The sequence below is a fragment of the Petromyzon marinus genome, chromosome 43, assembly GCF_048934315.1.
Source record: "Petromyzon marinus isolate PM22_M1 ecotype Great Lakes invasive population chromosome 43, UKy_Petmar_22M1.pri1.0, whole genome shotgun sequence".
Lineage (NCBI taxonomy): Eukaryota > Metazoa > Chordata > Hyperoartia > Petromyzontiformes > Petromyzontidae > Petromyzon > Petromyzon marinus.
This window is the reverse complement of record NC_133709.1, coordinates 5,493,958-5,506,599: the sequence shown is the minus strand read 5'-3', so window position 1 is coordinate 5,506,599 and position 12,642 is coordinate 5,493,958. Positions and strand designations below refer to the sequence as shown.

Sequence of the window (12,642 nt, the reverse complement as noted above, 5' to 3'; positions counted from 1 at the left end):
GACGGTCTGAACTGCATTTGGTCCCAGAAACGGTTAAGTCTGGGCACCAAATGTCGAGTTCCAGTGCTGTGTTTTTTCAGTTTTGTTGTATGGTCTGGAGGCCTGGGCATTGCTTCGAGCTGATTTAGATAGGCTGCAGCCCTTGCACATGCCATGCCCAAAGATGCCTTCTTGGCGTCCCGATGGTTCGACTTTGTCAGAAATGTCACCATTGCATCTACGACAGGTCTACTAGCGATTGAGAGCTTAGTTGGAAGGAGACAGTTGTCCATTTTTGGACACATTGCCTTTCTTGTTGCGCAAACTCCAGCAGTTTGTCCTTTAGTTGGCAAGTGACGTTGGAAGTGGACTGCAACCGTCTGACGAATGGCTCCGCCCCCATGGTCACCCCTCGTAATCCATAGATCAAACAAATTACTGGACGCCTATATGGCAGCAAGAGCAGATGCATGATGATTGACTGCTACAAGGAACTGTATGAGCGGAAGAAGAAAATTGCTGTCCAGCTGTTTTTGGGCAGATTTTTTTTTACATTCTGCAATCAAGTCAGAAGGTCTGGGGAAGAGTGCCAGCTTCTTCTGGTTGAACGTTCTTGTGGCTCCAGCTTCATAGTCAGATCGTACTCCCTTAGTCTGCATAACTCCACAACACTGCTCACCCCAAGAAGCATCTATCAAATATGCGCCTAAACCATCTCTGGAAAGTTTTTTCTAATTATATCTATTGAGTGAAAATGTATGTTAACGTATGCATTTGTGTATACTTTATGACATATAGTCACGTTGCTTCTAGGATAGTCGACGAGGAAACACAACCCCTGATTTTGAAATGATGTTTGGGAAATTAGAGTTCTCTTTAAGCAAATTCGAGTAACATTTCCCAGGAATGCACACATCCCCAATGTTTTGTGGGGGGGATTCATGTACTCGCCCCTGGTGCAGCAACTGAGTAGGCTGCAGTAGACAAAGCCGAAAAGCTTTGGGTTTTACAGCATGACTCACGATCTCTGATGTTTTTTTTAATGAAATGTGGCTGGTGGTTGCATTTTGCTTATTTAAGCAAGAAATATTATTTCCCACCCTACTGTCTGCCACAATCATGCTGGCATGGGCCATGTTACATTTGCAAGTTGCCACACTTGAAATGCCCACAAGGATGCCGAGGGCATACTGCTGCTGCCAGAGCCAACATAAATGAGTGCTTATTGTTAGCAATGTATTCCACTCGGTGAGACGAAGCTGTGATGTTCCATGGGTGTTTTATTGGGTTTAATGTCTCGCAAATCAGATGCCCCCTTTTTATATCTAATTATAATTGCTCTTCCATGTAACTCAACACAGCATCTCGTAGGAGGCTGTTCTCGGCTGCTTTTGAACACCACGGTTGTGGTTAAATGTGTGCCTTCAACAATCAATTGCTGATGTCATCGATAAACCCATGATGCAGCTATAGTCGATCCTGTGAAAGTAACTGCTTAATTTGTGTAGTGGCCTTATAGTGAATAGCAAGTAGGAATCGGTGATCAAGGTTTTTAAAAACAAATCAAATGTGGCTGGTGTTTTCTGCTGGATCAGGTTCCATTACTTTGGAAACTCGTTTTGATTATTCAATATGTTTGGCTACACGCTTTTATTACTGGTGAGAATCACATGATAGCTACCAGCCATGGTTATTCTGAATGGAGTAAAACATTGACCATCTTCATTGTCTCACACTTGCGATTCGTTACGTGGTGGCTGTTTGGGTTGATGTTCAAATTCCCCATTGTACTGCGTGGGTCGATTCATGATGGGTTTTGTGTTCGTGTTCTTGCAGATGGGGAGTACGCGCATGCCGCCGGCGCAAAGCATGATGCACATGGGCAACATTGGAGCGCAATCGCAGCAGCAGTCGCCGACGCAGCAGCAGCAGCAGCAGCAACAGCAGCAGCAGCAACAACAGCAGCAGCAGCAGCAGCAACAACAGCAGCAGCAGCAACAACAGCAGCAACAGCAGCAACAGCAGCAGTTCCACTCGCAACAAGCGGGGCCTTTCCCTCCTGTGACAGCAGGCAAACCCACAAGCAGCGGGGCCCCCTCACAAACCCCTCCGCAGCCTGCTACCACACAGGTGTGTGCCATAGTCCCTCCATGTACTCTAATAGTGACATTTACCGTTATGGAGGTGTTCCTTCACAACTGGTGAATATTCTGATTTCTTGTCATTTGTAATTCCATGGAAGGAGAGCAATGCAAGCTCCATTGTTGCTTGCGATTACAGAGGACAATAACACAAATGGATGCAGTTCACTGCTTTACATGTGACAACATGTTGGACAATCTCATTGTGTTGGGAGGTTCATAATTGCTGATTTCAAATATAAACGTTATTTGCTGATAATGCATTGAAAGTGGTGCGTAAATAACAAAAAAATTAACACCACTTGCTGACTGAGTTTTTCAGAGTTGATGATGCAGGGTTGCAAATTGGTGGGAAAACTGCCAGACTTTGTTGGTCTTCTATACATGCACACGCTTTCCTTAGGATTTCACCTCCCCCCCCCCCCCCCCATGTCTTGTACAGGCGGCACCCATGCCAAGCACAGTCATGCAGAACAGTGGAAAGGGGAACGCAGGGCTTCCTCCAGTGACCCAGGTGGCCGGGATGGCTCCATCAGCCGGGTCTCCTCTGCCACCTGCCCATCAGTCCAGCCAGCCGCCCACGGCCCAATCTGGCATGCACGGGAAGCAATCGCCGCAGCAGCAGATGCCGCAGCAGCAACAGCAGCAGCAACCGCAGCCTCAACCACCGCCTCAACCGCTTGCTCAGGTGCAGTCTCAGGTATGTAGGCTGCATTGGTAACCACTGTGGAGGGTGACTTGCTGATAAAGCTTTCGTTTTTTATTTGTGGAATCTAAATGTCAGCATACATTTTAGAACTGAGCCATGTCAATTGAGGTTAAACACGGTGGATACAAGAAGAAGCAACATGGCGTATGCCATTTGCATGCACTTTGGGCCATCTGGTTTGAGCAGTTGTTTTTTGAGTTGGCTAAAATCGGAGAAAAACTCTTCTTGAAAGCATTCTGTATGAATGTAATTAGAAAGTGGAGGTTGCTTTCGGTGGGAGATGTGCAGAATGTAGAAGAGCAGGTACCCAGGCAGGCATTGGAGTTGGGCACCTGGGAGGTTGGCTACCAAGGGGAAGACCTAAAGCCATTGGTAGTTATGAGATCTTAGAAGGCCTGGTGTTTATTGTGCAACCATATTCGGGATATTGACCGAAGGATGGAAACAACGGTAAAGTGTGTTGGCACATCAACGTAATTGGCCGTGATGGCTTTTTGACCATAGTGTATTTTTTGTCCCCCGGGCGCAATGCAGGTTCAGCGTTCTCCACAGAGCCAGGCGATTCCTCTGGCGCAGACGACGCTGCCTTCGGCCCAGGGACCCACGTCTGTGGGGCCATCCCCAACCGCAGGGCCCCAGCACCTGCAGCAACCACCGCGCCCGCAGTCACAGCCACAGCCACAGCCCGGGACGCCGGGCCAGCCACAGCCCAAGACTCCGGTGAGCCGGCAGGGAGAGAGTTGCTACGCGTAATGCCAACATCTTTGTGTGCGACTGTGGTTGGAACTGGGTATGGATAGCACTGTGGTGTGCAATAGCTGCTGCTAGTTGCGTAACAATGCACAGGATTAAAATTCTGTGCTTGTGGGATGCTCGGGTTGAATCGTCGTTTAGGATTTATGCTTACCCATATGCTCATGTTACGATTTGCCTAATGTGGTGTATAGCACTACAAAGTAGATTAACAAGAAGCTATTTAATCAGGATCAAAACATAAATTATTTCTAACAATGATGACAAATTATTGAAACAAGTTATTAAATGCCAAACTGATGCTGAGAAAAACGGCACTCGAGTCATCACATCAGCCCGAAACCAAATGTCGGTCCACTTTTTTTTCCCCCACACGATTAGTTCGTTGCCCTTAAAATGCTCATTCTTGCCAACTAGTGCATACCTATTCTTAGTTTTTTTCGGTAAAGTCACGTTGAAGAGAAACAACAAAATAACAAAATATAAATTTATGCAAACCGACACACCTGATGATGACCGTTTGAGTTATGGTCGAAACGTCGTGAGAATTTTTTTATTGTTTTATATATTTTGTTATTTTGTTGTTTCTCTTCAGCGTGACTTTACCGAAAAAAACTAAGAATATGAATTACTGCAGTCACGAAAGCTTTAAATCAAAATTTAGTGCATACCTGTAATATAGTACTATGTCGACGAAACTCAGATCTTTGTGACTCCTAAACCTACTGGGCTGTAAGGTAGCCAAGAGTCGGCAAGACAGCAAATACGTTTATGAACATGTATTGGTGACCCTTTTAAAATTATCCAATGATGTTTTCCTGGACACATGATTGACCTAGGCATTTTGTTCTGAGATGTAGCCAGGTGGTAAATCTTTGTTGGGAGCAATGGCATTCGTAATTTACTTTGCATTGAATGGTTTGTTTTCATGCAACCATTTAGGAACTTTCTTAACAGCCAACAACTATTCTGCAAGCCATTTTGAATGCAATTTGGCCATCAGAATATACATTAACTTCAACCTGTCCTCGTAACATCCTCTTGGATAATGACCTTACCTTAGATGCAAGCGGAATTTTCAAGACGTCACTGTTTTTGCAAAAATACAACTGGTCTATGAACTACTCCGGGTAGAATATAATCTGACTTCCAGCCTCCGTTCCCAGCCATAACCACGGAGTAGCAGTCAGTGTTCGTACCAAGGTAGTATGTGATTGGTATTAGGTTATGCAAGCCAGGCGTGCACAAATGTATTTACCCCATCGCAATTTGACGAAATGGTGTGATTCAGGGTCACGATTCATGTTTAACAATGGATTATTTAAAGTTAACGTGTTTTAATGAGTGTAGCCTTGCTACTGGCTGCAACGGGTCATATAAATCAATGATATTTCATGCATACGAATTGAAAGTAATAGATTTTTACATGGCACGATTCCACGAATGTGTATCCCAAGCCTAAGAATTTACTTTTATTGTGCGCGTCGATACACGCCCAACGCGAACATCCTGATACTTAATTCGGCAACTCCTGCCTCCTAGATGTCACAGTCGTGCGTGAGCGCCGGCGACGTGAAGGTGGGCACCCCAGCGTCGGCAGGCAGCGCGTCAGACGGAGGCTCGCAGCCCGTGCCCATGGACGTCCCCACAGCCGCCACCGCCACCGACATCAAGATGGAGATAAAAATGGAGGAGGGCGCCAGCGAGGGTGCCGCCCAGCCCGACGAGAAGCCCGACGTTAAGGTATAGCGGTGTCGCCACTGCTAGACGCTGTCGATATGGATTTGCGGATTAAAAATTTGAATTGCGGTACCCGCATCAAGTGTAATTGTACGTTAAGAATTTAAATGAATTGTTTTGTCGAATTAAGTAAGTTAAAAGAAACGAATGGTGATGTAAGATAACATAGTTTTCAGTGAAATCGTGAGCATGAATTATGACAATTCTCAGGTTTAGGGATAGATTATTGTGTATTTTAGTAACTATGCTTGTCAAGGTCATGTAGAAAATCCTTAATGGGCATCTCTGCAGTTTTTGTATCTTTGCCCTGATGGACCTTATGTGTACGTTATTTTCCTATGATGATTTGTTGCTTAAAAGAAGATTCAACCTTTTTAGATCCATTTTTGGGCTGTTCAACGCTATTTTGAAGTTTATTTATTCTTAAAATTAACGTACTGTCAGGCTCATCACTGTGGTGAAATAGTGACATCGCTGTATTGCCCATACGCTTTAATGTAAAATCAGAGCAGCAATGTCACAGGAACACTGATGGAACATTTTGCCAATTTTTTCTCAGTAACAAAGCTTCGTCTCATATTTCGGATAGCCCAGGACACACAGCTTGGGTACATACCTCCACAATTAAAGCTACTCTACGTAGCTTATTGCGGTTGTGCATTACGGCTATCAGACGTGTTTTTGGGTTGTAATTCTTGTTGTTTGGCACGACTTCTGACGTTTCACTCCCATGCTCTGGGAGCTTCAGGATGTGAATTGCTGGGAACGAAACGTTGCACATGACGAACACCACTTGGTAAAACCCAAGCTGTTCGCTTCTCTGAAAACATTTCACGTTTTAGCGGTTGGTCCCATCACTAGGCTTTGACTGTGTTGATAAACAAAACAACAGTGGGGCTCTTGGTGCTCGAGTCCCCGATGATGGGCGTCTGTAGCCTGCAATGCTGACCACTGTCCGTCCGTCGTCCACAGCCAATTCGGGAGGAGGTGGACGGCGAGGTGGAAAAGATGGAGCCGAGCGAGGTGGACGAGAAGCCCGATATCAAGATGGAGGTGAAGGAGGAGAGCTCCGAGTCGAGCAACTCATCGACTGGGCCACAGCCCTCGCCCGCCACACCCCAGCCACGACCCAAGAAAGGTGACGGCAGCCCCCACCCCTCGCCTATCTCCAAATAGCACGGTTGGCTACGTACGTTGCAGAAAGAGTTCTGCATACAGATATACAGTATATACATAGGCACCTACGTCGTGCCCAAAGGTGCACCGTTGCCTTCCTTCGCTGCTGTGCTTGCAAACAGAAGACGAGACTCGAAGAACAAGTGGCTCTTGTGTTTATTGATGCCAGTCATGTAATTATTCGTATATTGTAATTGATTCCTAATAGGATAAATTCATCAAATAATGCTTATGGAAATCTGTTAAATTTTACTTCCTACTTATTTTCTAATCGTGTTTCTTTGGGTAATGATGAGACAACATGAACAAGCCAAAAATATGATTTATCTTGAATTCAATCGTGACAATTTGTTGAATCGCTGGGGGATGTTTGAGTGAATGTACCTGCCGAGTAGAAATGTGCTTGTGCTGTGTCCCTTGCTGTCCAACATGAGTTTTAAATGTAATTATTGAGGAAAAAAGACTTTAAAATCACTCGTGCTCTCTTCAGACACACACACACACACCTTGGGTGCATGTCCAAAGGATGACATTTGGGTTGCATCGCCTTTGCCCCAACCCAGTACATGCTAGGCGGTGCTTGGCGGCGTTCCTAACGGAAATGCGTTTGTGTGCCACCGGCGTGCAGTGTTTAAGCCCGAGGAGCTGCGGCAGGCTCTGATGCCCACACTGGAAGCCCTGTACCGGCAGGACCCCGAGTCCCTGCCCTTCCGTCAGCCCGTGGACCCACAGGCACTGGGGATTCCCGTGAGTTACACTTTGCACGCCACAGTCACAATCATCAGCATCATCCTGGCACCCTCCCCACAGGATTTGTTCGCAAGCTAGAGACACTCATTGCTCCCATTGCTCGAGTACTTCATGGCAAATGAGAGATTTTCTATTTTAGATTATGTCAAAGGAAGTGCCACTCTCCCTTCCTTAAGAATGTCCTTTTATCCAAAGCTCTACTGCAGAGCTTTTGCCTAAAAGCTAATTTGATTGAAATGCAGCTTAGATGACTCACCTGTTTCTGAACAAGGGGTTTCATCCATCAATGCATCTGTGCACATGGCTGTGTGTACCCGTCCAACTACAAAAGCCTGACATTTTCGAAAATCCTTCTGAAGGCAACTGCCCAATTTAAATGATGCCACCCACAAGTATGTATTAGTTCGTGGAACATAAGGACTTGAAAAAACTGGCTGAGCTGATGGTGATTGTTAGAGAACCCTGTATTATCACAGGGGGAAAATTTAATGAATTGACTTGGGGCATTCGAGTAAGGCCTGATATTGTTTAATCCACCTCACCCCCACGCTGTGCACGAGCCTTAACAATAGGCAGATTTGATCTATGCTTCCCGAACTTGTTTGAGAGTTTAATTCGTCGCAGTGGTTAATTCAACTTCGTCAAATGCATCGTGTTGCTTGTTCATTAAACCACGACCTAGTTTACCGCATTGGGAAACCCGCATACTCGTGCAGAACCTGGACTTTGGGCACATAAGTGTGGCACTTAAATCTCCGCGTGACTCACCCAACCCCACTTTTTGCTCGGATGCCTTGCCTAGCTTCTCGTGCAATCTCACCTGACACCAACCTTGTGTATATGAGTGCGTGTACATCTCTATTCATCACATCCGCATGCACTCGAGTAGCTTTTCAATGAACCGCAAAAGACACCTGTTACTCTTGTAGTGCTTGCACTTATTAATTGTAGTGGACATGTATCGGAGAGTTTGCAGCCTTAGGAGAAGCATCGTTGTGACAAAGCCATGCACCCAGGAAGTTTGCCTTGGCCAAATATGAATGCCCCACTTTTTACTGTGTTAGCTGCCTCTACTGCTCATAAAGGCTGCCCCTCTTAACCTTGTCCAGGGGTGTGGCAGAGCCAATTCCTTTCAGACCTCTCAAAGATGGCTGCAATGAAAAGAACCAAAAGCAAATCCAAATTTAGATCGGTGCGGGCATTCGTGGGTGAACACCTGTTAGTGCATTGTATGTGAACACAATTTGACAGAAGTTTGGGTCCTTGATTAAATACATAACTGTCTTTTGGGTTTCCTATTGGTAGCATTCAAAGCTATCGTGTGGAAAACCCTTGATGTATAGACCCAAAGTCTCTTCACTTGGTTTTACCACCACCCCCACGCACTAGATTTTCAGGAAGTTTCAGCTTCAACTTAAATGACATCCCATTTCAATGTTTAACACGTAGGCTTTGGCGACCAAAACCTCTTATGGATCCCATTTAAAACTATAGTGATGGATATAAACTCAACATAGCATCATTTTAAATGAGTGTGCCGATTTAAATCGCTGTTCGGTGCTGAATGTGTGTGTGTGTGCATGTCAACCGGTATTTATGTACCAAATTCGTATGAACTTAAGGCCGTTTGTTACCGTGAGCCATTTGTAAAAAAAAAATCTGCTGGTGCTGCTATGTTGCCCTATTTAAGCCCTTGCTTAAAATCTTTGAAAATCTATGCTGGTGATGCCTTAACTCTTCCATTGCAGTTCTTGATCCCTTCGTTGCTCCACTACCTCTGTCGTGTGCAATAACCCAAAGCTTGCTGGGATTTGATTTTTGTTTCTTCAACCTCTGTTTTTGCAGATTTAAGATATTAAAAGTTGCTTTTATTACATTAATTGGCATTCATACTCCACCTTCATTAATGTCACCTGAAGATAATCTGCCCATCTTGACATGTTTTCAGTACGTCAGAAGAACGGAAATGAAGTCCCAGCTAGCCCGCTTACAGCTTTACTGTTTGTGTGTGCGTGTGTGTGTGTGCGCGCATGTGTCATCAAATTTTTTTGGCGTTTCTGCGAAACGGTAAGACACAGCCACGGGAGATTTTGTACCATTATTATACGGAGCGAGCTAAAACTGTGTTGGATAGTTCCAATTGCAAAATCGCTACATGATGCTACACGTGTAAAATAGTTTAAAATGAATAAATAAAGGCCAAATGAAGCCGTTAAACCCCACAAGTGCCTACGGACATTTCTTGACCGGCAACTTTATGCGCGACAGTGATTTAAGGCTCCAAATTAAAAGGTCCTCTCCGTGATAAGCCACGCTCAAGCCAAACGCACGTTTGTGTTGCCATCTGCTGGCCACAATGGTGGTACCAGTTTCTGCTGCAGAAAAGTTGATGATCCCCTTCAGCCTTCGTCGTGATTCTGTGCAATTCGTTGGGGAGGACGTTGCGCCCTTCGGCCAATTTACGTACTGACCGTTTCAGGTCCTTTATATATATAAAAAAAAACGTGTCTTTAAAGAAGCCACAGCTTGTTTTGGTCCCAAGTGACTCATGCCCGTGAACATAATGCCCGTGTATTCGGAGACTTGAGCAAAACGCTGCTCTTTATTTTACATATTTTGGGTACCAGGCAATCGTGGTATCGACAATGCGGCTTGACTGTTGACGGCCTGCTAGCCATGTGCTGAAGGCGCACGTGCGTGAAGCTCATTAATTGTTTTCAATTGCTCGCCCGAACCCATGCCCCCTGGCTGTGTTTGCTCTGAGTGACATGTGAACCACCCAGACACCGTAAAGCCACGTTTCTTTAACAGAAACGCACCAAATTATGAAATTGCTAGCGGTGACGGATTAGCATTACCTTATAAGGTTGTACACATTTTGGCCCCCAAGGTGGTGCAGTGTGGAGGGTAGTAAGTGCGTTGCGATCGTGCTGCTGTTTTGCCGCTGTCAAGGAATTGAGCGCTTGATTTGTACGCCATTCCCTCAATCGCGTTTAAATTTCTCAACCTACAAGTGAATCTATAACACTTTCGCCGATTAAACTCCACAACTTTTGCAGCCTTTTAACTGGATGCAGTTATTTCTGCTCATGTACGTACTTAATTTGACTCGAGCTGTTACCCAGACGCTTAAGGGTTCATGAGAATTCACTTCGCTCAAACATAAGATTGCATAGCCATCGCGATGGTTTTTTCGGATGCTTGATATTTCTTGATATTGGTGCTTTTGTTTGTTATTCTATAACGGCTTTATTCTGACCGTGGCGTGTTGAGCGCGTCCGTGTCGCGTGCCGAGCTGGGCGAGCGCACCCTTCACTCTCGCGTTGCCGCCGTGTCGGCAGGACTACTTTGACATCGTCAAGACCCCAATGGACCTGTCGACAATAAAGCGGAAACTGGACACGGGGCAGTACCAGGAGCCATGGCAGTACGTGGACGACGTGTGGCTCATGTTCAACAACGCTTGGCTCTACAACCGCAAGACGTCGCGTGTCTACAAGTACTGCTCCAAGCTGGCCGAGGTGTTCGAACAGGAGATCGACCCCGTCATGCAGAGCTTGGGCTATTGCTGTGGGCGCAAGGTGAGTTCGATTTGTTGTGCCCGTACTCTTTTTTTGCACGGTGCCGAGCCCTTCGTCTACAAATTTGTCCACAATGCCACCTCGACGCGATGACTTTTAGGTGGCGGCGTCAGTGGTCATGGTGCCCCATCGTTGTTAATGCCATGGGTGTCTTTCCCCTGTGCCCGTGTCGTTTCAGTACGAGTTCTCCCCGCAAACGCTGTGCTGCTACGGCAAGCAGCTGTGCACGATCCCCCGCGACGCCTCCTACTTCAGCTACCAAAACAGGTGAGCGCGCGCCGCACACAAGTGGCTTCCCCCCTCACGTGCCTTGTCCCTCCCCCGCCCACAAAGCCAGTCGCCGGCTAAACGGCACGAGTGTTGCCTGCTAGTTTGCGTCATCGTTGGAAGCGCCCGACAATGTTATGTGCGCACATTTGGCGCCAAACAAAAGCAAGCAAGCAAGGCTGCTGCCACGTTGACTTTCAACAAAGCAAAAGTCTGACGAAGCGTTGTGCAGCTTCATTGAGGTGGCCTATATTCAGCAGTATCGTTTAAATTGAGCGTTGTGATGTACACAATCAATGTTTAACTGCTACTATTAATAATAGTTGTAAAAGCTAATTACATCGTGGTCATAATAATAACTGTTAAATTAAAAGCAGAACTAACACGTTTTGTTTTTGCGTTAGTTCAAGACAAGAACCGCCGCGTTCCACGCCACTTGTTGAGTTTTTGTTCTTCCACAGAAGTGGGCCAGATGATTGGTTATACAATTAGCACTTGCAAATGGGGCCCAAATGTTCCAGTGTAAAATGGGTGAACTGCCAAAGCTGTGGGATGGTTCTTTAAAAATGTCATTCGTTTCTTTTTTTCTCATTCAGTCTTTGCTCTTAAGCTTTTCCTATTTCTGCTGGCAGGTCCTTGTCTTCACTTCCACTAACCTCTCTCTTGCAGCATAAGACTTGATTTATAACCTATCCCTTATCACTCTGCACCAAACTGGTCTTTAAATCCTACCGCAGATGGAACACAGGCTTGCAGATGTGGGAGAAAGAAACGGGGGGGATGGGAAGCTATCTCTTCTGCAAGATGTAGACAGGCTCCTTGCAGAATTGTGTTTGCACCACCACAAGCCTGTCACTTTTATGAGACCTAATTCTGTGGACAGCCGTTGCAAGTGCAGTCCACGCATTGTGATGTGCTACTTTTTCCGAGTTCACACAATTCGAAAGTGGAAAATGAATAAACCAGACTTCTATGCCACTTGATATTTGTGCAGATTAATTAAAAAAATAAACCTCACGCTTAGCATGTTCTCTACACAGCAAGGTTTCAAAGGGTCACAGCTATTTTGGTTTGGCATTACCAAATGAGTGCTGTCTGATATAGAACATTTTAAATATTCTGTGACGTCCTTTGCAGGATAAGGCCATTGCTCCACAGTGATAACATTTTACAAAACCTTATAAATTGCCGGTGTAAGTTGATTTAGATGTTTTTTCATCCCATCATGGCCACACAACACAATGGACACATGATGGTGATGCAAGCCGCACGAGTTACACAATTGCAGTCTTTTAAATTTAAAAACTTAAACTGTACCGAGCATATCCTAAAAAAATATATAAAAAGAATATCTTGGCATTGTGGGTTGTATGTGCAAGGGTAAAACAACACGTCATTTAGTGCAGCGACGTTTAGACCCTTTCAACGTGACTCTAGGTGTTCTGCGCAGGATCTCTGATGTAACATTATCTTCCGTGGATAGACTGTTCATCCTCTGCCTCACCTTGCAAGCTTCTCGTTCGCTTCACTTGCACGAGGAGACACG

At 45.5% G+C, this 12,642-nt stretch overlaps 1 protein-coding gene across 7 annotated transcripts in view; it reads left to right on the top strand.

The window, feature by feature from the left end:
• LOC116951439 (CREB-binding protein-like) overlaps positions 1-12,642 on the top strand; it is a 50,075-nt gene that overhangs the window by 24,030 nt on the left and 13,403 nt on the right. For 5 of the 7 annotated variants that reach the window (XM_032970052.2, XM_032970050.2, XM_032970045.2 and 2 more), the window contains exons 13-20: positions 1,816-2,109; positions 2,563-2,820; positions 3,364-3,549; positions 5,125-5,325; positions 6,295-6,460; positions 7,127-7,245; positions 10,590-10,829; positions 11,008-11,096. In XM_032970052.2, coding sequence (XP_032825943.1) covers positions 1,816-2,109; positions 2,563-2,820; positions 3,364-3,549; positions 5,125-5,325; positions 6,295-6,460; positions 7,127-7,245; positions 10,590-10,829; positions 11,008-11,096 — 1,553 coding nt within the window. The remainder of the gene's footprint in view (positions 1-1,815; positions 2,110-2,562; positions 2,821-3,363; positions 3,550-5,124; positions 5,326-6,294; positions 6,461-7,126; positions 7,246-10,589; positions 10,830-11,007; positions 11,097-12,642) is intronic. The other 2 variants (XM_032970047.2, XM_032970048.2) reach the window with 2 other exon arrangements.